The sequence below is a fragment of the Cherax quadricarinatus genome, chromosome 43 (genome assembly GCF_038502225.1).
Source record: "Cherax quadricarinatus isolate ZL_2023a chromosome 43, ASM3850222v1, whole genome shotgun sequence".
Taxonomy (NCBI): Eukaryota; Metazoa; Arthropoda; class Malacostraca; order Decapoda; family Parastacidae; genus Cherax; species Cherax quadricarinatus.
The window spans coordinates 31,975,965-32,000,978 of record NC_091334.1 but is presented as its reverse complement, the minus strand read 5'-3'; the positions used below and the strand labels follow the sequence as shown (position 1 = coordinate 32,000,978).

At 45.6% G+C, this 25,014-nt stretch overlaps 1 protein-coding gene across 3 annotated transcripts in view; it reads right to left on the bottom strand.

Moving 5' to 3' along the window:
* Positions 1-25,014, bottom strand: part of LOC128694173 (CKLF-like MARVEL transmembrane domain-containing protein 4) — a 535,755-nt gene that overhangs the window by 36,302 nt on the left and 474,439 nt on the right. Inside the window, exon 3 of one of the 3 annotated variants that reach the window (XM_070093830.1) lies at positions 8,302-8,424. The exons of 1 other annotated variant lie outside the window; for it this stretch is intronic. In XM_070093830.1, coding sequence (XP_069949931.1) covers positions 8,302-8,424 — 123 coding nt within the window. Of the gene's footprint in view, positions 1-7,855; positions 7,958-8,301; positions 8,425-25,014 lie in introns of all 3 variants that reach the window. One more of the 3 variants, XM_053784148.2, reaches the window with a different exon arrangement.

Here is a 25,014-nt window from a genome sequence, read left to right as displayed (position 1 = left end):
CCTCATAACCTTACTCTTTCCTGTATTCACCTTTAATTTTCTTCTTTTGCACACCCTACCAAATTCATCCACCAATCTCTGCAACTTCTCTTCAGAATCTCCCAAGAGCACAGTGTCATCAGCAAAGAGCAGCTGTGACAACTCCCACTTTGTGTGTGATTCTTTATCTTTTAACTCCATGCCTCTTGCCAAGACCCTCGCATTTACTTCTCTTACAACCCCATCTATAAATATATTAAACAACCACGGTGACATCACACATCCTTGTCTAAGGCCTACTTTTACTGGGAAAAAATTTCCCTCTTTCCTACATACTCTAACTTGAGCCTCACTATCCTCGTAAAAACTCTTCACTGCTTTCAGTAACCTACCTCCTACACCATACACTTGCAACATCTGCCACATTGCCCCCCTATCCACCCTGTCATACGCCTTTTCCAAATCCATAAATGCCACAAAGACCTCTTTAGCCTTATCTAAATACTGTTCACTTATATGTTTCACTGTAAACACCTGGTCCACACACCCCCTACCTTTCCTAAAGCCTCCTTGTTCATCTGCTATCCTATTCTCCGTCTTACTCTTAATTCTTTCAATTATAACTCTACCATACACTTTACCAGGTACACTCAACAGACTTATCCCCCTATAATTTTTGCACTCTCTTTTATCCCCTTTGCCTTTATACAAAGGAACTATGCATGCTCTCTGCCAATCCCTAGGTACCTTACCCTCTTCCATACATTTATTAAATAATTGCACCAACCACTCCAAAACTATATCCCCACCTGCTTTTAACATTTCTATCTTTATCCCATCAATCCCGGCTGCCTTACCCCCTTTCATTTTACCTACTGCCTCACGAACTTCCCCCACACTCACAACTGGCTCTTCCTCACTCCTACAAGATGTTATTCCTCCTTGCCCTATACACGAAATCACAGCTTCCCTATCTTCATCAACATTTAACAATTCCTCAAAATATTCCTTCCATCTTCCCAATACCTCTAACTCTCCATTTAATAACTCTCCTCTCCTATTTTTAACTGACAAATCCATTTGTTCTCTAGGCTTTCTTAACTTGTTAATCTCACTCCAAAACTTTTTCTTATTTTCAACAAAATTTGTTGATAACATCTCACCCACTCTCTCATTTGCTCTCTTTTTACATTGCTTCACCACTCTCTTAACTTCTCTCTTTTTCTCCATATACTCTTCCCTCCTTGCATCACTTCTACTTTGTAAAAACTTCTCATATGCTAACTTTTTCTCCCTTACTACTCTCTTTACATCATCATTCCATATATAGTGCCAAAACAAAATCATTCACATTGCTAAACTCACAAACTAGTATTTAGTCACTTAGCCATAATACCAACTTATCTCATAATTTTGTAACATTTTAAACCTAAGATTTAATATAAGTCTGCCCGAAATGCCTAGCCATGCTAGGCGTTCTAGTGGTACACTCTGTAATTATTATTTTACTACATGTAAACCACAATAACCAAATTCTGTAAACTCAGCATTGTAATACTTATAGAGAATAAAGTTTGAATTTGAATATATATATATATATATACACACACACACACACACATGTATCGTTGCACATATCCTTGTGTTAAATACGACCTAACTTAACAACTCCGTGTGGACAACAGTAATCAATTGAGTCAATGAGGCAGGTGGAAGCTACCCTTCTCAATGAGGCAGGTGGAATTTACCCTTCGCAATTTGTCAAATAAGTCATGCCCATCATTTGTTAGGTAAGTTGTTAAGGTATCAGGGAGTCATCACTTCCACACTCCCTCAATACAAATCAAATATATACGAATATAAAAATGATACAGTAAACATATATTTATTCTTAATACCACAAAAAATCTAAACATCAACTTAACTCTCAGACAATGAAAGGAATTTAATTTTGTGTGATAGACACCATCAAAGCCTAAAAGAAAAATCGTAAGAACATAATAAATTTAATATTAATTACACACTCGGTAAACATATGATATATGTATTATGTACAAACGCCAAATTATGTACACAGGTACGAGTGCATTACATTGCACTGCTCAGTATATGTAGACACATGCACTTCTCAGTGTATATACAGAGAAATACACCACTCAAGTGTATATATGGTTCTCACGTATATAATCGGAGATATACATCACTCGATGAACAAATATTTCTGCTTTCTTAACTCGCTTCAAAGATTTACAAGCAGCAGGAACATTTAAGTGACAGTGCCATCCATAGTAGGAAAAAAGGCCACACTAAGAGCAAAAAGGCAAGTCAGACTTACGGAAGGGGGGAGGGGGAGAGACGAGGAAAGAGGTGAGAGAATATTTGGTACTAATGAGGGTATGACAGGCTGACTCTGCACCTCCCGGGTGTTTCCTACCGAAAGCTTTTCTTCACAGATAAACAATGAATTGGAATCCAAGAGGAAGTACTACAGCTTTAAGTAAAAGAAAGAGAATTCCAAGTGACCCAAAAAAAATAATTTCACTGAAAGATGTTGCCTATCAAAAAGGTAATGAAAATATATGACCCTAACTAAAAGAAGGATATGGACTCAGTCATAAGTCCGTTATCTCAAAAAAAAAAAAAAAATCATAAGATAAACTCGTATTCCGGAGGAGACATTTACTATAGTTTATCGAAAACTAAAAGGAAAAAAGTCCTTGCTGGGGCGGCGTGATCACCGAGGCTAAGCCTCCAACAATGAACAAAAAACATCAATACCTATTAAAAAATCAAAGTCATCGATAAGTTACCAAGAAAAGCAAGATAGTAATGTTCCTGAAAGAAGCGAACACAGAGCTAAAGAAAGGGAAGGAAGAAAGAAGGATATCTGAAGGTATCATCTGTTGTCATCAAGTATGCTGGTTGACAATGACCTGTAAAGTATCTTTTGTTGCCTGAGTTGGAGAAGAAACTAAGGCAGTAGTTTAGTCTTTTCAACTATGTAATGTAGCGGATACTACAGCTGTTGTAGATTTCATAAAGCAAGTTCGCCAAGTTACAATAAAAGATATGAAAATATTTAAAAATGTTTTTGACAAAGTTTGGACACGCAACACAATATTAAAGAGCAAACAGAACAGCCGTCATTTCTGACAGCTACAACAAGCAGTCCCTTAAAGAGGGAGAAAAAAACGACCAAAGACTGATGGTCCAACTGAAATAGTGAAGACAGAATGTGACATTCATATTCCCAGTCAGATGGACAAGTTCTGGTCTTCCAACACAAAGATATGATCCAATTGGCTGCCAATAATTGTTGTATCAACAAAGGAAAAGACAGACTAATGACTAAGGTGGTAACTGGAACAACCACAGCAGGGAACAATGAGCCCAGGGATGCACACATACACAATTAATAACACTGAGATTATAACCTGCCCTGAACTTCACATCACTACTGAAGAAGATAATCCATTTGTTCCGTAATGTTCCATCTAGAACAAAATGCCTCACAGTGTTATTGAATGACACTGATGTTGTTGTATTTCTCCTTCGATATGTCTCAACTTTTCACCAAAGATCTGAAACAAATGTGGATGAAAGTATAGTTGTGTTGTTGGAAGCAAAATAGGAACACAGTCTTCTGCCTTAATTGCTGCATGAAACACTTTTACTTCATTTTGCAGAAGAAACCACTGTGTTAGGAAACACCCGATAAACCAGAGGAATATCTCATTAAAGTTGTACATTCATCGACCAAATGTTTGAGGTTCAATATTCAGTACTCACTCAACACCACCCACCAGAGGCTCCATCATCCTCTTTCTGCATTACATAAGAACATTTATGATACTTTCTTTTTGTTTCTCAGGATTGCTTAACACTTTCTCAAGGAGGTTTTTTTTTTTTTATTTTCTTCCAAATTGTATTTAAGGTCTTTATTGTATTAATAAAATATTAAGCTTAATAATTCTTAACATTTAAATCTTTTAAATTTCTCTTCATATGTGTCAAAAAATATTTTTGGGTTTGTAAACCTTAAATTTGAATTATTTGACCATCCCAAAAACACACTATATTTAGACACCAGATAACATCTATAGGTAAAACAATAACTGAAATAAGTGAAGTTAAAATTTGACGGCAGCCATTTTTAAAGATGGCGTCTAAAAACTTCTTCCAGTCTATGGTGATGTCTACGCAAGTTTTTATACTTCTCTTGTATATGTATTAATTGGTCCCTCGGTTATATAAATCAGAACAAAAAATTTTTGCCGGATTTTATTCCAAGGATCAGGAGTACTAAGGATCTGAATGTAAATAGTCCAAAACTTGGGAGTAATGTCAGGGTTATTCTGGCGATATTATCCCTCTGGCGATAATAATGTGAAGTTTTCTTCGTATGGAAAATGTAATTAGAGCAAATGAGAGTGAGAGTTGTTGAGATGAGCGAGTGAAGTATCAGCAGGTGTAATTCCTGCCCCGTGTAAATCATTATTACTACGATACACACTTGGTCACATTAAACGTTTCCTGTAGATTCACAACTAGCGTCTTAAATGTTTCGCGGTACTTTTTTTAAATTTACTTATTTGTGTGTAGGTACAGGTATGTATGGGTTTATGTGACTTAGTGAAGACTAACTTACGATGAAGAAAACTGTATTTTACAGTTTGCCGGAAGAACTGAGAGGCTGATTTGGTGAATCACTTAAGTTAACAATAATATAGTGAAGGAAGGATGATCACTGACGGTAATTTGGAACAAAAGCAAACCAGAAATATCTTTTTGAACATCGTTTCAGTTCGTACTATTGTCAAGTCCAGGAAGCCTATATTATTATTATTACAGTGGACCCTCAACCAGCGATATTAATCCGTTCCTGAGAGCTCATCGTTAATCGAAATAATCGTTAGTCAAGTTAATTTTCCCCATAAGAAATAATGGAAATCAAATTAATCCGTGCAAGACACCCCAAAGTATTGAAAAAAAAAATTTTTACCACATGAAATATTAATTTTAATACACACAAACTGAAGAAGACATGCACAGTTACATGACACTTACCTTTATTGAAGATCTGGTGATGATTGATGGGATGGGAGGAGGGGAGACCGTTGATCTTGTTAGTGTTTAGAAGGGGAATCCCCTTCCATTAGCACTTGAGGTAGCAAGTCTTTTTCTGGGGTTACTTCCCTTGTTCTTTTAATGCCACTAGGACTAGCTTCAGAGTCATTGGACTTCTGTCGCACAACATATCTGTCCATAGAGGCCTGTACCTCTCGTTCCTTTATCCTAAAGTGTTTCACAACATTGTCAGTGTAATAGTCACCAGCACGGCTTGCAATAGCTGTGAGGGTGATTTTCATCAAAAAAGGTTTGCACTTTAAGCCACATTGCACACATTTCCTTAATCTTTGAAGTAGGCAACTTCTTCAATTTCTCTCTCCCCTCCTCCGAAGCAGTTTCCTCGGGTGTGGCCTCTTACTGTTGAAGATGCTCTAGCAGCTCATCAGTGGCTAGTTCGTCATTGTCCTCCTCCACCAACTCTTCCACATCCTCCCCACTAACCTCACCAATATGAGCACTAGTTCCAGGCATTTTTTCCTGTTCACCTGGGTGTTAGTCAACTGTTGTGGGTCGCATCCTGGGGGACAAGATTAAGGACCCCTAATGGAAATAAGTTAGACAGTCCTTGATGATGCACTGACTTTCTTGGGTTATCCTGGGTGGCTAACCCTCTGGGGTTAATCGTTTCTCGGTAATTGTTTCACGTTAAGCCACACCAACAACACTCTCTCCACATCTTCGAGTAATACAGCTGATGGTGGTGCAGCAACAACAACAGCTGACTGTGGTGTAGCAGCAGCTGCACCTTTGGCAAGAACAGCTTCCTTGATTGCTGTTTTCTTACCCACAATAGTAGCGATGGTTGATTGGGGTTTATTATACAACCTGACCCTCCGGGGTTAATTGTTTCTCGGTAATTGTTTCACGTTAAGCCACACCAACAACACTCTCTCCACATCTTCGAGTAATACAGCTGATGGTGGTGCAGCAACAACAACAGCTGACTGTGGTGCAGCAGCAGCTGCACCTTTGGCAAGAACAGCTTCCTTGATTGCCGTTTTCTTACCCACAATAGTAGCGATGGTTGATTGGGGTTTATTATACAACCTGACCAGCTCAGAGACACGCACTCCACTTTCATACTTAGCAATGATCTCTTTCTTCATCTCCATAGTAATTCTCACCCTTTTTGCTGTAGGGTTGGCACTAGAAGCTTTCTTGGGGCCCATGGTGACTTATTTTGCAGGTGCAATCACTACAAAGGCTGTGATAATATGAAATGTTCCAGTTGTTGTATGTTTGGAAGCGACCGCGGTGGCTGGCTGACTTGTAAACACTGGCACCAAGGGACAAGCGAGGCGCGCTCAGGCCAAAGTGGACACGTATGGTACGGAACGAATAGCGCTGGTCGGGTTTTTAAGCGCTAGTCGAGGCAAAATTTTTGCGTTAAAATGTATCGCTAGTCAGATTTATCGTTAATCGATGTCATTGCTGGTTGAGGGTCCACTGTATTATTATTATTATTATATTCGAAATGAAGTGCTAAACCCCTAGGGGGGCATGGTAGTCCCGTTACTTGGTAGGCAACACTCTCGCCTCACACAATGTGCGTCCGTGGTTCGATCTCCGACAAGGATCTGAACTTTGTTCAGACTTCTACAACATAATTGTTCTCAAAGATTTGTTAAGTTATACCATGAATTAAGTAAAGATCCTGGACTTCACATTACAAAACAGACAAAGCAAATGTGATAGTAATTATGGACAAGGTAGATTATAGTGGAAAAATGAACATGATAGGAGACAGGGGAACTGAGGCGACTCTTAAGGAAGGCTGAGATCAGAAGTGAAGTTGCAGGACGTGAGACACATGGACGTGGGACACATGGATGTGAGACACATGGACGTGAGACACATGGATGTGTGACACATGGACTTAACAAATGGATGAGTGATACATGAACTTGTGACTCGTGGATATGTGACACACGGACGCGTGACACATGGATGTGAGACACATGGATGTGAGACACATGGACGTAAGACACATGGACGTGAGACACATGGACGTGTGACACATGGACGTGGGACACATGGACGTGAGACACATGGACGTGAGACATATGGACATGTAACACATGGACCTGAGACATATGGACGTGTGACACATGGACATGAGACACATGAACATGTGACACATGGACGTGTGACACATGGATGTGGGACACATGGACATGTGACACATGGACGTGTGACACATGGACGCAAGACATGGACGTGTGACACATGGACGTGTGACACATGGAAGGCAGTAACATCCTCACCATCATGAAGACTGGTGATACATCTCAGTACATTAACTGTATCACAACAAATTTATTTAAGATCACCTTAGAAAACTGAAATAAGAAACATTTGATATCGTTAAAATAAGTAACATTTGATATCGTTAAAATAAGAAACATTTGATATTGTTAAAATAAGGAACATTTGATATTAAAATAAACATTTGATATCATTAAAATATAGATTATAAGCTAAGGAGCAGTTTCTTCATGGGAAGAATTAAAGTGGTAGGGATCATTTTGCACCAGGGGAATGGGAGGTAATTATTTTTTCTATGCTGAAGGGGTTATATTGCGCCTGAGGAGGAGGAAGTAATCAGGTCTGATCCGAGGAAGGAGAGGATCAAAAGAGCCCTACACCAGAATTCCACAAACTCTGAAGGTGGGTAAGTCGTGAGTGAGTGAGTGAGGCGCAGGTTGGGTCTTGGGGAGGTGGGTGGGAGGTGTTGTGGTCAGCTTACCCCAGCTGCGATGTTCCGTTCCTTCTCCGCAACGATACTGCAGAACTGCACAATGACGGCAATGAGATAGAGCAGAGTGGTAATGGCGGTATTGAGCAGCTCCTGAAAGAAAAATTTGTCCTTCGTATTGGCAAGAAAAACGGGACAGTGGTGAGAGGGTGAGTCCGTAAGACTGTGTGAGCGCCCCACTGCAACACTCCAGCTGCTGCTGCTTACAGTGTCAGTATTCTGCATCTTCATGCTTACCATGCATGCAGATGCAAGAGCATCTTCATGCTTACCATGCATGCAGATGCAGAAGCATGATGAAGCCTGGAATACAGCCTAAGGGAAGGGAGGTCACTAGTGCCGGGTCAGTCAGTCAGTTCCAAGACGCCTTAATATGTACTACTGGCGGGAGGAAGAAAGCAGGCGAGGAGACGGCACAGCCGCCAGAGTATACTCACCCCTGACAACAGGTAGAAGGGCTTTAGCCGTCTCGGTGGGCGCGGTTTTGTGACAGTGCTGATTATCTGCACTATGCTAGCTATAAGGTAAAGCACCGCAAAGAGAGCTGTTAGAATGAGTTCCTGCAAGCAAGAGGGAAGGGACAATTAGCACACGGTACAGCAACAGGGAATCAAATACAAGCTGAAGGTGATGGGAGGGAAGGCCACAAGCTTCCTCAACACTCAAAATTAAGCTTGTAACCTTTACAGCGTATTACAAGGTATTTGTTATGTTTAAAAATGCCATTCACATGCAAGAAATTATTATAAAATGTAATTACTGGAAAACTCACACAAAATTTGAGTAATAATTATTAGTTTTAAAGGTGTACAAGAGTAGTAATATATATATATATATATATATATATATATATATATATATATATATATATATATATATATATATATATATATATATATATATATATATATATATATATATATATATATGCCATTACTATTAGTTTTAATAAAGTCATAAGGAGATAGCCAAAAATTTTGAGGAACTATGTAGTATTTCGATTTTCAACTTTGGTCTTCTTTCTCGGATGTCTGCTGATGAGGACCTCAGTTGGAGGAGGAAATACAGAGCTCTTCAAATTGCATGCTTCTGTCTCCTAATGGGTTTATTCAAAAAGCGACAAGTGTTCATTACACATTAGTCACTGAGTCGCCATTAATTATATTTTACGAGTATAATTTGATAAGTGTAAGGAACGCTTAGAGAATTATATTTCATCTGTTATCTGATTCCCTGTTTGGTTTCTAAATTCACTTATAAATAATAAAGTGGCTACAATCAGGGATTATCAGGATCACTCACAACATCAACTTCTAATATAATAATATTTTTTTCACTTATCAACTGATGCTATTTAAAACACATTAATTATATATAAGTTATTTCTGTCACTGACAACAATGTTGATGCTTTCAAGGAGGGTGTCTTAGTCCTGGTGAGAGGCTCTTGATCCATGGACTTAGAGCTACAAATTCGCTTCCTTCCCCTTCCTTATTACCTCCCATTCCAGAGAATCTGAGTGACCCCCTACAGGTTTAGCGCTTTCCCATAAATATAACTTGGTATAGAGAAATTATTCTTACTACCATGATTATTTTTCTGATGTATTATATATATTGTATAATATATTGTATAATACAATACCACACCTGGCTGTCTTACACTAAAATGCAGAGTTTTCTTAGCATATTATATTCCGGGGAAGCGCTAAATCCGTATGGTCGCATAATGTCTTGGAAATGTGAGGTAATTTGTTTTTTTCAAGGTGTGTTGCTTGGCCTGAGACCAGAGTGTATACTCTGGCCTGAGACCAGAGTGTATACTCTGGCCTGAGACCAGAGTGTATACTCTGGCCAGACCAGGGTGTAAACTCTGGCCTGAGACCAGGATGTAAACTCTGGCCTGAAACCAGGGTGTAAACTCTGGCCTCAGACCAGGCCACAAAGGTCACCCTTGGAACCATGACTACTTACTAAGATATAACTGTTTGAATCAAAACATTTGGAAATATCCACTAAATGTGTTTGTCTATGCATCAGTTGGTTGGTGTAAAGTTAGTTTAGAATATCATACAGAAGCTCCACAACTTACAAACAACTTAGTTTACAAACATCAGCTCTTAAAACCAGAACTCTTGGGAACCAGTCAAGTTTTACAACCACCAAAAATCACTACCAACATCTGTGGAACATAACCAGCCTTGGAACTATATTTTTCCATATAAATTCGTTTGTAAGTTGTAACACAAGAAACACAACTTATTTGCAAAGTAAAACACCAAGAACGCAGCCTGTTCATAACTTGAAACATCAGGAACACAACTCGTTTGTAAAACGAAACTCCAGAAACGTAGTAAGTTGAAAAAGCAGGAATGCAATGTCTTAGAGCTGAATCACCGAGAATGATGACTGTTTGTAAGGTGAGAAACTCCTGTATGTCAACATGAGTTACAATAAAAATGAAATCTCGTCTGACCCTCCACCACAAAGTTAGTATCCTTTAACCAGGAAAGAAATGGATTGATTACTTATAGAGGAAAAGCTACAGTCATTATTAAATATATGCCTCTTACTGGAAATAAAATCCATCTACCTTTCTGTTTATTCATCAATTGTCGTTCATTACCACTAAAATTGAGCTCATATATATACAGTGGACCCCCGGTTAACGATATTTTTTCACTCCAGAAGTATGTTCAGGTGCCAGTACTGACCGAATTTGTTCCCATAAGAAATATTGTGAAGTAGATTAGTCCATTCCATTCCCCCAAACATACACGTACAAACGCACTTACATAAATACACTTACATAATTGGTCGCATTCGGAGGTGATCGTTATGTCCACTGTATATATATATATCCACTATATATATATATATATATATATATATATATATATATATATATATATATATATATATATATATATAAACACACACACACACACACACACTGAAAACCACTCCTCACTTAGCGCCATACTCGTTTACTGACGCCTCGAACTTACAATGAGCTCTCTGACCAGTATTCACACCTAAATAATATACAGTGGACCCCCGGTTAACGATATTTTTTCATTCCAGAAGTATGTTCAGGTGCCAGTACTGACCAAATTTGTTCCCATAAGGAATATTGTGAAGTAGATTAGTCCATTTCAGACCCCCAAACATACATGTACAAACGCACTTACATAAATACACTAACATAATTGGTCGCATTGGGAGGTGATCGTTAAGCGGGGATCCACTGTATATTAGAGAGGATTTGCTCTATTCTGTTTATTTCAATATATAGTACACTACTGTATAAACATTTAAAAATATACCAGAAATGTTATAAATGGTTTAAAGGTGACATTAAAATAATATCAAAGATGGTTGACACAAACTCGCTACCATTATAGTATGCTCCTCACTTAGTGATGAATTCGTTTAAAGACGTGGTCTTAGGAATGGGACCCCATCGTTAAGTGAGGAGAGGCTGTATATATGTCAACTGGTCAATTAGCAAGAACTCATTTAAAATTAAGTCCTTTCTGAAATTTTCTCTTATACGTTTCAAGATATATTTTTTCATTAATGCTAATGTAAAAATTTTTAAATTTGCACCAAAAGAATCTTAGAAAACCTACGTAACCTTATTATAACAAGAGCAATTTATTTTAGCCTAACCCCACTAAATATATTTTAAATACGTTTACAATAATTTAGTACTAAACAAACAAAATCAAATATATTTTTTTCGTTAGGTTCAGAAGGATTTTGGCGAAATTATTGCATACACAAATTTTCACTTGTCCTATATGGCAAGATGAGCATTGCTATTTAAGCCAAGATCGCAAGTTCTGCCTATTCGGCATGACATACATACTTATATACATATATATATATATATATATATATATATATATATATATATATATTTATATATTTATATATATATATATTTATATATATATATATATTTATATGCAATAAGATCACAGTAAACAGGTGATTTCAAAATATGCAAAACAACCACTCAGAAAGAATAGAGAAATTCCAAGCGCTTTCGTGACTACTCACATTATCAAGGAACTATGAAAGTGAAGCATCCAAGGAAGCTATATAAGGGGTCCGGCCAGCACCTCACTATCAGATCCCACAACGGTTAAACACGTGACACGCGGCGAGCCAACTTGGATAGGTCCTTTGCAAAACTCACCCCCAAACTATTCTACCCAAGAAAATTTAAAAATTATTTGTCCAGTGTATTATTAAATTCTTCCCAAATTCTATTAATTATAAATGGATCTAATTTATATAAACCAAAGGAAATATTCATATTATTGTCAAAACTGCTTTTTATGAAACAAGATTCAATTATATTCCTGTCGACCATGGACTTGCTAGATACTACTTTCTCAACTTTTTGAAAATCAATTGGATGGTTAAAATCTCTTACATGAATAAATAGAGCATTGGAATCTTGTCCGGTTCTAATGCTATATTTATGTTGTTTTAATCTTAGTTTGAGATTTTTACCAGTTTGACCGTAATAAACTTTATCGCAAATTTTACAAGGAATCTTATAGACACATCCATCAGCATTTTGGGGGGAATTCTTTATCAAAAGTTTTTTTAATGTATCAAGATTTTTGAATACAACTTTAATATTAAAAGTCTTAAGAAGAGAAGGCATATCAATCAAGTTTTCATGGTAAGGGAGAACCAACATATTTTTAGTTGAATAAGGCTGGTTGTCCCTTTTTGGATTATAAAAAGTGTTTCTAGCAACTTTAAAAGATTTATCAATTACATTTCTTGGGTATTTTAAATCATTACCTATTTCATAAGTTTTGGATATTTCCTCATCTATGAACTCTGGACTACAAATTCGTAAAGCTCTCAAAAACATTGATGAGAAAACAGACAGTTTGACTCTATCTTGATGCGAGGAATAATAGTGGACATAGGAACAGTTATTTGTAGGTTTAATTATTAAGGTTTTAATTATTAAGGGTAATAATGAATTCAAATTTAAAATTTACAGAAAACCTACAAATAACTGTTCCTATGTCCACTATTATTCCTCGCATCAAGATAGAGTTAAACTCTACCTCTACGAACCCCCACCTCCATTAACCCTCACCTCCACTAACCCCCACCTCCACTAACCCCCACCTCCACTAACCCCCACCTCTACTAACCTCACTTCCACTAACCCCCACCTCTACTAACCCCCACCTCCACTAACCCCCACCTCTACTAACCCCCACCTCCACTAACCCCCACCTCCAGTAACCCCCACCTCCAGTAACCCCCACCTCCAGTAACCCCCACCTCCACTAACCCCCACCTCCATTAACCCCCACTAAGAAACACCTCCAGTAACCCCACCTCAACTAACCCCACCCTCCACTAACCCCCACCTCCACTCACCCCCACCTCCACTAACCCTCACCTCCACTAACCCTCACCTCCACTAACCCTCACCTCCACTAACCCTCACCTCCACTAACCCTCACCTCCACTAACCCTCACCTCCACTAACCCTCACCTCCACTAACCCTCACCTCCACTAACCCCCACAAAGCCCCACCTCTACTAACCCCCACCTCTACTAACCCCCACCTCCACTAACCAACACCTCTACTAACCTCACCTCCACTAACCCACACCACCACTAACCCCCACCTCCAGTAACCCCCACCTCCAGTAACCCCCACCTCTATTAACCCCCACCTCTACGAACCCCCACCTCTACGAACACCCACCTCCATTAACCCTCACCTCCACTAACCCCCACCTCCACTAACCCCCACCTCTACTAACCTCACTTCCACTAACCCCCACCTCTACTAACCCCCACCTCCACTAACCCATACCTCCACTAGCCCATACCTCCACTAACCCCCACCTCCACTAACCCCCACCTCCTGTAACACCCACCTCCACTAACCCCCACCTCTAGTAACCCCCACCTCCAATAACCCCCACCTCCGGTAACATCCACCTCCAGTAACCCCCACCTCCAGCAACCCTCACCTCCAGTAACCCCCACCTCCAGTAACCCCCACCTCCAGTAACCCCCACCTCCAGTAACCCCCACCTCCAGTAAAACCCGCCTCCAGTAACACCCACCTCCAGTAACCCCCACCTCCAGTAACCCCCATCTCCAGTAACCCCACCTCCAGTAACACCCACCTCCATTAACACCCACCTCCAGTAACCCCACCTCCAGTAACCCTCACCTCCAGTGACACCCACCTCCAGTGACACCCACCTCCAGTAACCCCACCTCTACTAACCCTCACCTCCAGTAACCCCACCTCTACTAACCCGCACCTTCACTAACCCCCACATCCACTAACCCCTACCTCAACTAACCCCTACCTCCACTAACCCCCAACTCCACTAACCCCCACCTCTACTAACCCCCACCTCCACTAACCCCCACCTCCACTAACCCTCACCTCCACTAACCCCCACCTCCATTAACCCCCACCTCCAGTAACCCCCACCTCCATTAACCCCCACCTCCAGTAACCCCCACCTCTACTAACCCGCACCTTCACTAACCCCCACCTCCACTAACCCCAACCTCCACTAACCCCACCTCTACTAACCCCCACCTCCACTAACCCCCACCTCCACTAAACCCCACCTCCATTAACATCCACTAACCCCCACCTCCAGTAACCCCCACCTCCACTAACCCCACCTCTACTAACCCCCACCTCTACTAACCCCCACCTCCACTAACCCCCACCTCCACTAACCCCCACCTCTACTAACCCCCACCTTCACTAACCCCCACCTCCACTAACCCCCACCTCCACTAACCCCCTCCTCTACTAACCACCACCAACCCCCACCTCCATTAACCCCCACTAACCCCCACCTCCACTAACCCCCATCTCCACTAACCCCCACCTCTACTAACCCCCACCTCCACTAACCCCCACCTCCATTAGCCCCCACTAAGCCCCACCTCCAGTAACCCCCACGTCTACTAACCCCCACCTCCACTAACCCCCACCTCCAGTAACCCCCACCTCCAGAAACCCCCACCTCCAATAACCCCACCTCCACTAACCCCTCACCTCCATTAACCCCCACTAAGCCCCACCTCCAGTAACCCCCACCTCCACTAACCCTCACCTCCACTAACCCCCACCTCCAATAACCCCCACCTCTACTAACCCCCACCTCCACTAACCCCCACCTCCACTAACCCCCTCCTCTACTAACCACCACCAACCCCCACCTCCACTAACCCCCACCTCCATTAACCCCCACTAACCCCTACCTCTATTAACCCCCACTAACCCCCACCTCCATTAACCCCCACTAACCCCCACCTCCAGTAACCCCCACCTCCACTAACCCCCACCTCCATTAACCCCCACCTCCACTAACCCCCACCTCCACTAACCCCCACCTCCATTAGCCCCCACTAAGCCCCACCTCCAGTAACCCGCACCTCTACTAACCCCCACCTCCACTAACCCCCACCTCCAGTAACCCCCACCTCCAGAAACCCCACCTCCAATAACCCTACCTCCACTAACCCCTCACCTCCATTAACCCCCACTAAGCCCCACCTCCAGTAACCCCCACCTCCACTAACCCTCACCTCCACTAACTCCCACCTCCAATAACCTCCACCTCCAATAACCCCCACCTCTAATAACCCCCACCTCCACTAACCCCCACCATCACTAACCGCCACCTCCACTAACCCCCACCTCCACTAACCCCACCTCCACTAACCCCTCACCTTCATTAAACCCCACTAAGCCCCACCTCCAGTAACCTCCACCTCCACTAACCCTCACCTCCACTAACCCCCATCTCCAATAACCCCCACCTCCAATAACCCCCACCACCACTAACCCCCACCTTCACTAACCCCCACCTCTAGTAACCCCCACCTCCAGTAACCCCCACCTCCAGTAACACCCACTTCCAGTAACCCCCACCTCCAGTAACCCCAACCTCCAGTAACACTCACCTCCAGTAACCCCCACCTCCAGTAACACCCACCTCCAGTAACACCCACCTCCAGTTACCCCCACCTCCAGTAACACCCACCTCCAGTAACACCCACCTCCAGTAACCCACACCTCCAGTAACCCTCACCTCCAGTAACACCCACCTCCAGTAGTAACCCCCACCTCCAGAAACCCCCACCCCCAGTAACACCCACCTCCAGTAACCCCCACCTCCAGTAACACCCACCTCCAGTAACCCCCACCTCCAGTAACACCCACCTCCAGTATCACCCACCTCCAGTAACACTCACCTACAGTAACCCCTACCTCCAGTAACCCCCACCTCCAGTAACCCCCACCTCCAGTAACCCCCACTTGCATTAACACCCACCTCCAGAAACCCCCACCTCCAGTAACCCCCACCTCCAGTAACCCCCACCTCCAGTAAAACCCGCCTCCAGTAACACCCACCTCCAGTAACCCCCACCTCCAGTAACCCCCATCTCCAGTAACCCCACCTCCAGTAACACCCACCTCCAGTAACACCCACCTCCAGTAACCCCACCTCCAGTAACCCTCACCTCCAGTGACACCCACCTCCAGTGACACCCACCTCCAGTAACCCCACCTCTACTAACCCTCACCTCCAGTAACCCCACCTCTACTAACCCCCACCTTCACTAACCCCCACATCCACTAACCCCTACCTCAACTAACCCCTACCTCCACTAACCCCCAACTCCACTAACCCCCACCTCTACTAACCCCCACCTCCACTAACCCCCACCACCACTAACCCTCACCTCCACTAACCCCCACCTCCATTAACCCCCACCTCCAGTAACCCCCACCTCCATTAACCCCCACCTCCAGTAACCCCCACCTCTACTAACCCCCACCTTCACTAACCCCCACCTCCACTAACCCCCACCTCCACTAACCCCACCTCTACTAACCCCCACCTCCACTAACCCCCACCTCCACTAAACCCCACCTCCATTAACAGCCACTAACCCCCACCTCCAGTAACCCCCACCTCCACTAACCCCACCTCTACTAACCCCCACCTCTACTAACCCCCACCTCCACTAACCCCCACCTCCACTAACCCCCACCTCCACTAACCCCCACCTCTACTAACCCCCACCTTCACTAACCCCCACCTCCACTAACCCCCACCTCCACTAACCCCCTCCTCTACTAACCACCACCAACCCCCACCTCCATTAACCCCCACTAACCCCCACCTCCATTAACCCCCACTAACCCCCACCTCCAGTAACCCCCACCTCCACTAACCCCCATCTCCACTAACCCCCACCTCCACTAACCCCCACCTCCATTAGCCCCCACTAAGCCCCACCTCCAGTAACCCCCACGTCTACTAACCCCCACCTCCACTAACCCCCACCTCCAGTAACCCCCACCTCCAGAAACCCCCACCTCCAATAACCCCACCTCCACTAACCCCTCACCTCCATTAACCCCCACTAAGCCCCACCTCCAGTAACCCCCACCTCCACTAACCCTCACCTCCACTAACCCCCACCTCCAATAACCCCCACCTCTACTAACCCCCACCTCCACTAACCCCCACCTCCACTAACCCCCTCCTCTACTAACCACCACCAACCCCCACCTCCACTAACCCCCACCTCCATTAACCCCCACTAACCCCTACCTCTATTAACCCCCACTAACCCCCACCTCCATTAACCCCCACTAACCCCCACCTCCAGTAACCCCCACCTCCACTAACCCCCACCTCCATTAACCCCCACCTCTACTAACCCCCACCTCCACTAACGCCCACCTCCACTAACCCCCACCTCCATTAGCCCCCACTAAGCCCCACCTCCAGTAACCCCCACCTCTACTAACCCCCACCTCCACTAACCCCCACCTCCAGTAACCCCCACCTCCAGAAACCCCACCTCCAATAACCCTACCTCCACTAACCCCTCACCTCCATTAACCCCCACTAAGCCCCACCTCCAGTAACCCCCACCTCTCACTAACCCAAACCTCTCACTAACCCTCACCTCTCACTAACCTCCACCTCTCACTAACCCCAACCTCTCACTAACCCCCACCTCTCACTAACCCCCACCTCTCACTAACCTCCACCTCTCACTAACCTCCACCTCTCACTAACCCCACCTCTCACTAACCCCCACCTCTCACTAACACTAATCCCCACCTCTCACTAACCTCCACCTCTCACTAACCTCCACCTCTCACTAACCCCCACCTCTCACTAACCCCCACCTCTCACTAACCCCCACCTCTCACTAACCCCCACCTCTCACTAACCCCCACCTCTCACTAACCCCCACCTCTCACTAACCCCCACCTCCAGTAACACCCACATCCAGTAACCCCCACCTCCAGTAACCCCAACCTCCAGTAACACTCACCTCCAGTAACCCCCACCTCCAGTAACACCCACCTCCAGTAACCCCCACCTCCAGTAACCCCCACCTCCAGTAACACCCACCTCCAGTAACACCCACCTCCAGTAACCCTCACCTCCAGTAACCCTCACCTCCAGTAACACCCACCTCCAGTAGTAACCCCCACCTCTAGTAACCCCCACCTCCAGTAACACCCACCTCCAGTAACCCCCACCTCCAGTAACACCCACCTCCAGTAACACCCACCTCCAGTAACCCCCACCTCCAGTAACACCCACCTCCAGTATCACCCACCTCCAGTAACACTCACCTACAGTAACCCCTACCTCCAGTAACCCCCACCTCCAGTAACCCCCACCTCCAGTAACCCCCACTTGCATTAACACCCACCTCCAGAAACCCCCACCTCCAGTAACCCCCACCTCCAGTAACCCCCACCTCCAGTAACACCCACTTCCAGTAACCCCCACCTCCAGTAACCCCCACCTCCAGTAAACCCCACCTCCCGTAACACCCAGCTCCAGTAACCCCACCTCCTGCAACACCCACCTCCAGTAACCCCCACCTCCTGCAACACCCACCTCCAGTAACACCCACCTCCAGTAACCCCCACCTCCAGTAACCCTCACCTCTAGTTATCTCCACCTCCAGTAACACCCACCTCCAGTAACCCCCACCTCCAGTAACCTCCACCTCCAGTAACCCCCACCTCCAGTAACACCCACCTCCAGGAACACCCACCACCAGTAACCCCCACCTCCAGTAACACCCACCTCCACTATCCCCTACCTCCAGTAACCCGCACCTCCAGTAACCCCCACCTCCAGTAACCCCCACCTCCAGTAACCCCCACCTCCAGTAACACCCACCTCCAGTAACACCCACCTCCAGTAACACCCACCTCCAGTAACACCCACCTCCAGTAACCCCCACCTCCAGTAACACCCGCCTCCAGTAACCCCCGCCTCCAGTAACGCCCACGTCCAGTAACACCCACCTCCAGTAACCCCCACCTCCAGTAACACCCACCTCCAGTAACACCCACCTCCAGTAACCCCCATCTCCAGTAACGCCCACCTCCAGTAACCCCCACCTCCAGTAACCCCCACCTCTAGTAACCCCCACCTCCAGTAACACCCACCTCCAGTACCACCCACCCAAAGTAACCCCCACCTCCAGTAACACCCACCTCCAGTAACGCCCACCTCCAGTAACCCTCACCTCCAGTAACCCCCACCTCCAGTAACACCCACCTCCAGTAACCCCCACCTCCAGTAACCCCCACCTCCAGCAACACCCACATCCAGTAACCCCCACCTCCAGTAACCCACACCTCCAGTAACACCCACCTCCAGTAACACCCACCTCCAGTAACCCCCACCTCCAGTAACCCCCACATCCAGTAACCCCCACCTCCAGCAACACCCACCTCCAGCAACCCCCACCTCCACTCACCCCCATCTCCAGTAACACCCACCTCCAGTAACCCTCACCTCCAGCAACGCCCACCTCCAGTAACCCCCACCTCCAGTAACACCCACCTCCAGTAACACCCACCTCCAGTAACCCCCACCTCCAGTAACCCTCACCTCCAGTAACCCTCACCTCCAGTAACCCTCACCTACACTAACCCACACCTCCAGTGACACCCACCTCCAATAACCCCCACCTCCAGTAACCCCCACCTCTACTAACCCTCACCTCCAGTAACCCTCACCTCCACTAACCCACACCTCCAGTGACACCCACCTCCATTAACCCTCACCTCCAGCAACGCCCACCTCCAGTAACCCCCACCTCCAGTAACCCCTACCTCCAGTAACCCCCACCTCCAGTAACACCCACCTCCAGTAACATCCACCTCCAGTAACATCCACCTCCAGTAACACCCACCTCTAGTAACCCCCACCCTCAGTAACCCCCACCTCCAGTAACACCCACCTCCAGTAACACCCATCTCCAGTAACCCCCACCTCCCGTAACCCCCACCTCCAGTAACCCCCACCTCCAGTAACCCCCACCTCCAGTAACCCCCACCTCTAGTAACCCCTACCTCCAGTAACACCCACCCAAATTAACCCCCACCTCCAGTAACACCCACCTCCAGTAACGCCCACCTCCAGTAACCCTCACCTCCAGTAACCCCCACCTCCAGTAACACCCACCTCCAGTAACACCCACCTCCAGTAACCCCCACCTCCAGTAACCCCCACCTCCACTAACCCCCACCTCCACTAACCCCCATCTCCAGTAACACCCACCTCCAGTAACCCTCACCTCCAGCAACGCCCACCTCCAGTAACCCCCACCTCTAGTAACACCCACCTCCAGTAACCCCCACCTCCAGTAATCCTCACCTCCAGTAACCCTCACCTCCAGTAACCCTCACCTCCACTAACCCACACCTCCAGTGACACCCACCTCCAATAATCCACAACTCCAGTAACCCCCACCTCTACTAACCCTCACCTCCACTAACGCCCACCTCCAGTAACCCCCACCTCCAGTAACCCCCACCTCCAGTAACCCCCACCTCCAGTAACATCCACCTCCAGTAACACCCACCTCCAGTAACCCCCACCCCCAGTAACCCCCACCTCCAGTAACCTCCACCTCTAGTAACACCCACCTCCAGTAACACCCACCTCCAGTAACACCCACTTCTAGTAACACCCACCTCAATTAACACCCACCTCCAGTAACCCCCACCTCCAGTAACACTCACCTCCAGTAACACCCACCTCCAGTAACCCCCACCTTCACTAACCCCCACCTCCAGTAACACCCACCTCCAATAACCCCAACCGCCAGGAACCCCCACCTCCAGTAACCCCACCTCCAGTAACCCCCACCTCCAGTAACCCCCACCTCCAGTAACCCCACCTCCAGTAACCCCCACCTCCAGTAACTCCACCTCCAGTAACCCCCACCTCCACTAACCACCACCTCCACTAACCACCTCCTCCACTAACCACCACCTCCACTAACCACCTCCTCCACTAACCACCTCCTCCACTAACCACCACCTCCACTAACCACCACCTCCACTAACCACCTCCTCCACTAACCACCACCTCCACTAACCACCACCTCCACTAACCACCACCTCCACTAACCACCTCCTCCACTAACCACCTCCTCCACTAACCACCACCTCCACTAACCACCACCTCCACTAACCACCTCCTCCACTAACCACCACCTCCACTAACCACCACCTCCACTAACCACCACCTCCACTAACCACCACCTCCACTAACCACCACCTCCACTAACCACCACCTCCACTAACCACCACCTCCACTAACCACCACCTCCACTAACCACCACCTCCACTAACCACCTCCTCCACTAACCACCACCTCCACTAACCACCACCTCCACTAACCACCACCTCCACTAACCACCACCTCCACTAACCACCACCTCCACTAACCACCACCTCCACTAACCACCACCTCCACTAACCACCACCTCCACTAACCACCACCTCCACTAACCACCACCTCCACTAACCACCACCTCCACTAACCACCTCCTCCACTAACCACCACCTCCACTAACCACCACCTCCACTAACCACCACCTCCACTAACCACCACCTCCACTAACCACCACCTCCACTAACCACCTCCTCCACTAACCACCACCTCCACTAACCACCTCCTCCACTAACCACCTCCTCCACTAACCACCACCTCCACTAACCACCTCCACTAACCACCACCTCCACTAACCACCACCTCCACTAACCACCACCTCCACTAACCACCACCTCCACTAACCACCACCTCCACTAACCACCTCCACTAACCACCACCTCCACTAACCACCTCCACTAACCACCACCTCCACTAACCACCTCCTCCACTAACCACCACCTCCACTAACCACCTCCACTAACCACCACCTCCACTAACCACCACCTCCACTAACCACCACCTCCACTAACCACCTCCTCCACTAACCACCACCTCCACTAACCACCACCTCCACTAACCTCTACCCTCGCACACACCTTCCCTCCAGCTATGTATGTCCTTAAAGTTTAATTTCTTCTTCTTATTATTATTATTATTGGAAATATGTATCGTTGTTCCAGCAGTGTTTGTGACATCTTTGTGGAAGTGTTAAAAGGTGAGTGACCTCGTAGGATGTTTCAATAATCTATTATTGTGTCCAGTGAGCCTCTATCTCTCTATATTTCATTTGGTTTATTCTGAACTTTCTCTTATATATCTCAGTGCAGTATGATCTTATAGTAATGAACAGATTTAGGACCCGTCTGTCAAGCACTTTCCTGCTATAAATATTACCATGTATCCCTCCTCGGCTCCACTAAGTACATGTTTAGAGCTCTGAGACGTTCCCAGCAATTTAAATATTTTATTGGCTTTATGCGGGCTGTAAATGATTTCTGTATGTGTCAGCTGTGATATCTTCCCCGCCCTGAACGGTGTCCTCAACGCTCAATACTCGAAACTACAGAGCATAAGCGATTGGAATTGTATCATCAGTAACACTATTTCTTTTGTTTTAAACTTTTTTCTTATCCACCCAGGTTATTCACGTGTTTCTGTCGTTCTGTTTGATGATCCTCTTGAGTTTTGCAGTTTCCCTTCTGAGACTATTTCCATATCTAAGCAGCTGGAACTTATCACCAGTGAACATCATGTTAGTTTCCACTGCCCACTGGAAATCCTGCCAATATCTTCCTGCAACTTTTCTATCTTTTACCACGATGACTTTCGTTCTTACTTTAAGAGTCAACTATAAGTGATGATACAAAACTGTCAAGTATATTTTTGTCTGTGTCAGCTATGAGGAGCAACAGTAGAGGAAACTGCTCCATTTACAACTACTCTGTGTTCCATCAGAAAGTTGAAAATCCATTCGACTACCACATTTTTTTTACAATTAATGATTTCCAGGAATCCAGTCCAAGAGCTGACTGAATGAGCAAGTTTTTATTTTCATTTCTTGTTCGAATTCTATGTATGGGACTAGTAATTATGTCAATTATTTGGTTTGTATGGCGTTCTTTATTCTCCAGCCAGGTATTGTTAGTGCATTGTTGAGCACAGACTTATACTGATCTTTTAGAATTTCGCTCATTACCTGTTCATCGTCAGTATATGTTTCTTATGTATGGTACCACAGCTTAAGTTTTGCTCTATCTCAGTGATCTCTCGGCTTAGATTATCTCTCCTTTGTGACTTATTCACGTTTGTAAGTTATTCGGTAACCGTTTCTCTGCACATTCTTCTATGCTCTCTTTCTATATCTGTTCTTCATCTAAGCTTCCTTAATGGTTCATATTGAATACAGACGTTGTACACTTCTAACTTATTATTAACCACGCCGCCATCTTTCTTCTTCAACTTCGTGTATACATCCGGGAGGTTCTCCAAGACTGTGCTTGTTCCTTGGTAATATTTAATACATATGTTATGTGTGCTTTATCTCCCCTACACATTTACCTTCCTTGCTCTGGGTGGTAACTGTGGTAGTAACTCCAGCTCAGGTTACATAGAATCTTCCCTGGTATATCCCACATCCCTATGTATTCCTTGGAATATATAACCGAAAAAGGTACATTATCTACACCTAGAAATTCCTGAAGTTCCCACCCCAGAATACCACTTGGGTTGTTTTGGTTTAGTTTGGGTTGTGAGAGCACCACTTGTACTGTGCCAGTGTGTGATGGTACCCTTGGTGGACATATTTCTGGTCTCCACAATGTTGTCGGTAATGTGGCATGTTTGGTCCAGATGTGAGGTGAAATTGGTTCACTGTGTACTGTTACATTGTGTTAATGTATACTGTTTATTGTGGCTCACATTCCCCCAGAAACAATATTCTCATTGTTGTACACGTAACACCGGGCCCCTATCCTAGCATCCCACAGCCCACTTCTCCACAGTAACACCTGGATCATAAGCCAAGTAACACTATCCTAGTAACACCGGGCCCCTATCCTAGCATCCCACAGCCCACTTCTCCACAGTAACACCTGGATCATAAGCCAAGTAACACTATCCTAGTAACACCGGGCCCCTATCCTAGCATCCCACAGCCCACTTCTCCACAGTAACACCTGGATCATAAGCCAAGTAACACTATCCTAGTAACACCGGGCCCCTATCCTAGCATCCCACAGCCCACTTCTCCACAGTAACACCTGGATCATAAGCCAAGTAACACTATCCTAGTAACACCGGGCCCCTATCCTAGCATCCCACAGCCCACTTCTCCACAGTAACACCTGGATCATAAGCCAAGTAACACTATCCTAGTAACACCGGGCCCCTATCCTAGCATCCCACAGCCCACTTCTCCACAGTAACACCTGGATCATAAGCCAAGTAACACTATCCTAGTAACACCGGGCCCCTATCCTAGCATCCCACAGCCCACTTCTCCACAGTAACACCTGGATCATAAGCCAAGTAACACTATCCTAGTAACACCGGGCCCCTATCCTAGCATCCCACAGCCCACTTCTCCACAGTAACACCTGGATCATAAGCCAAGTAACACTATCCTAGTAACACCGGGCCCCTATCCTAGCATCCCACAGCCCACTTCTCCACAGTAACACCTGGATCATAAGCCAAGTAACACTATCCTAGTAACACCGGGCCCCTATCCTAGCATCCCACAGCCCACTTCTCCACAGTAACACCTGGATCATAAGCCAAGTAACACTATCCTAGTAACACCGGGCCCCTATCCTAGCATCCCACAGCCCACTTCTCCAC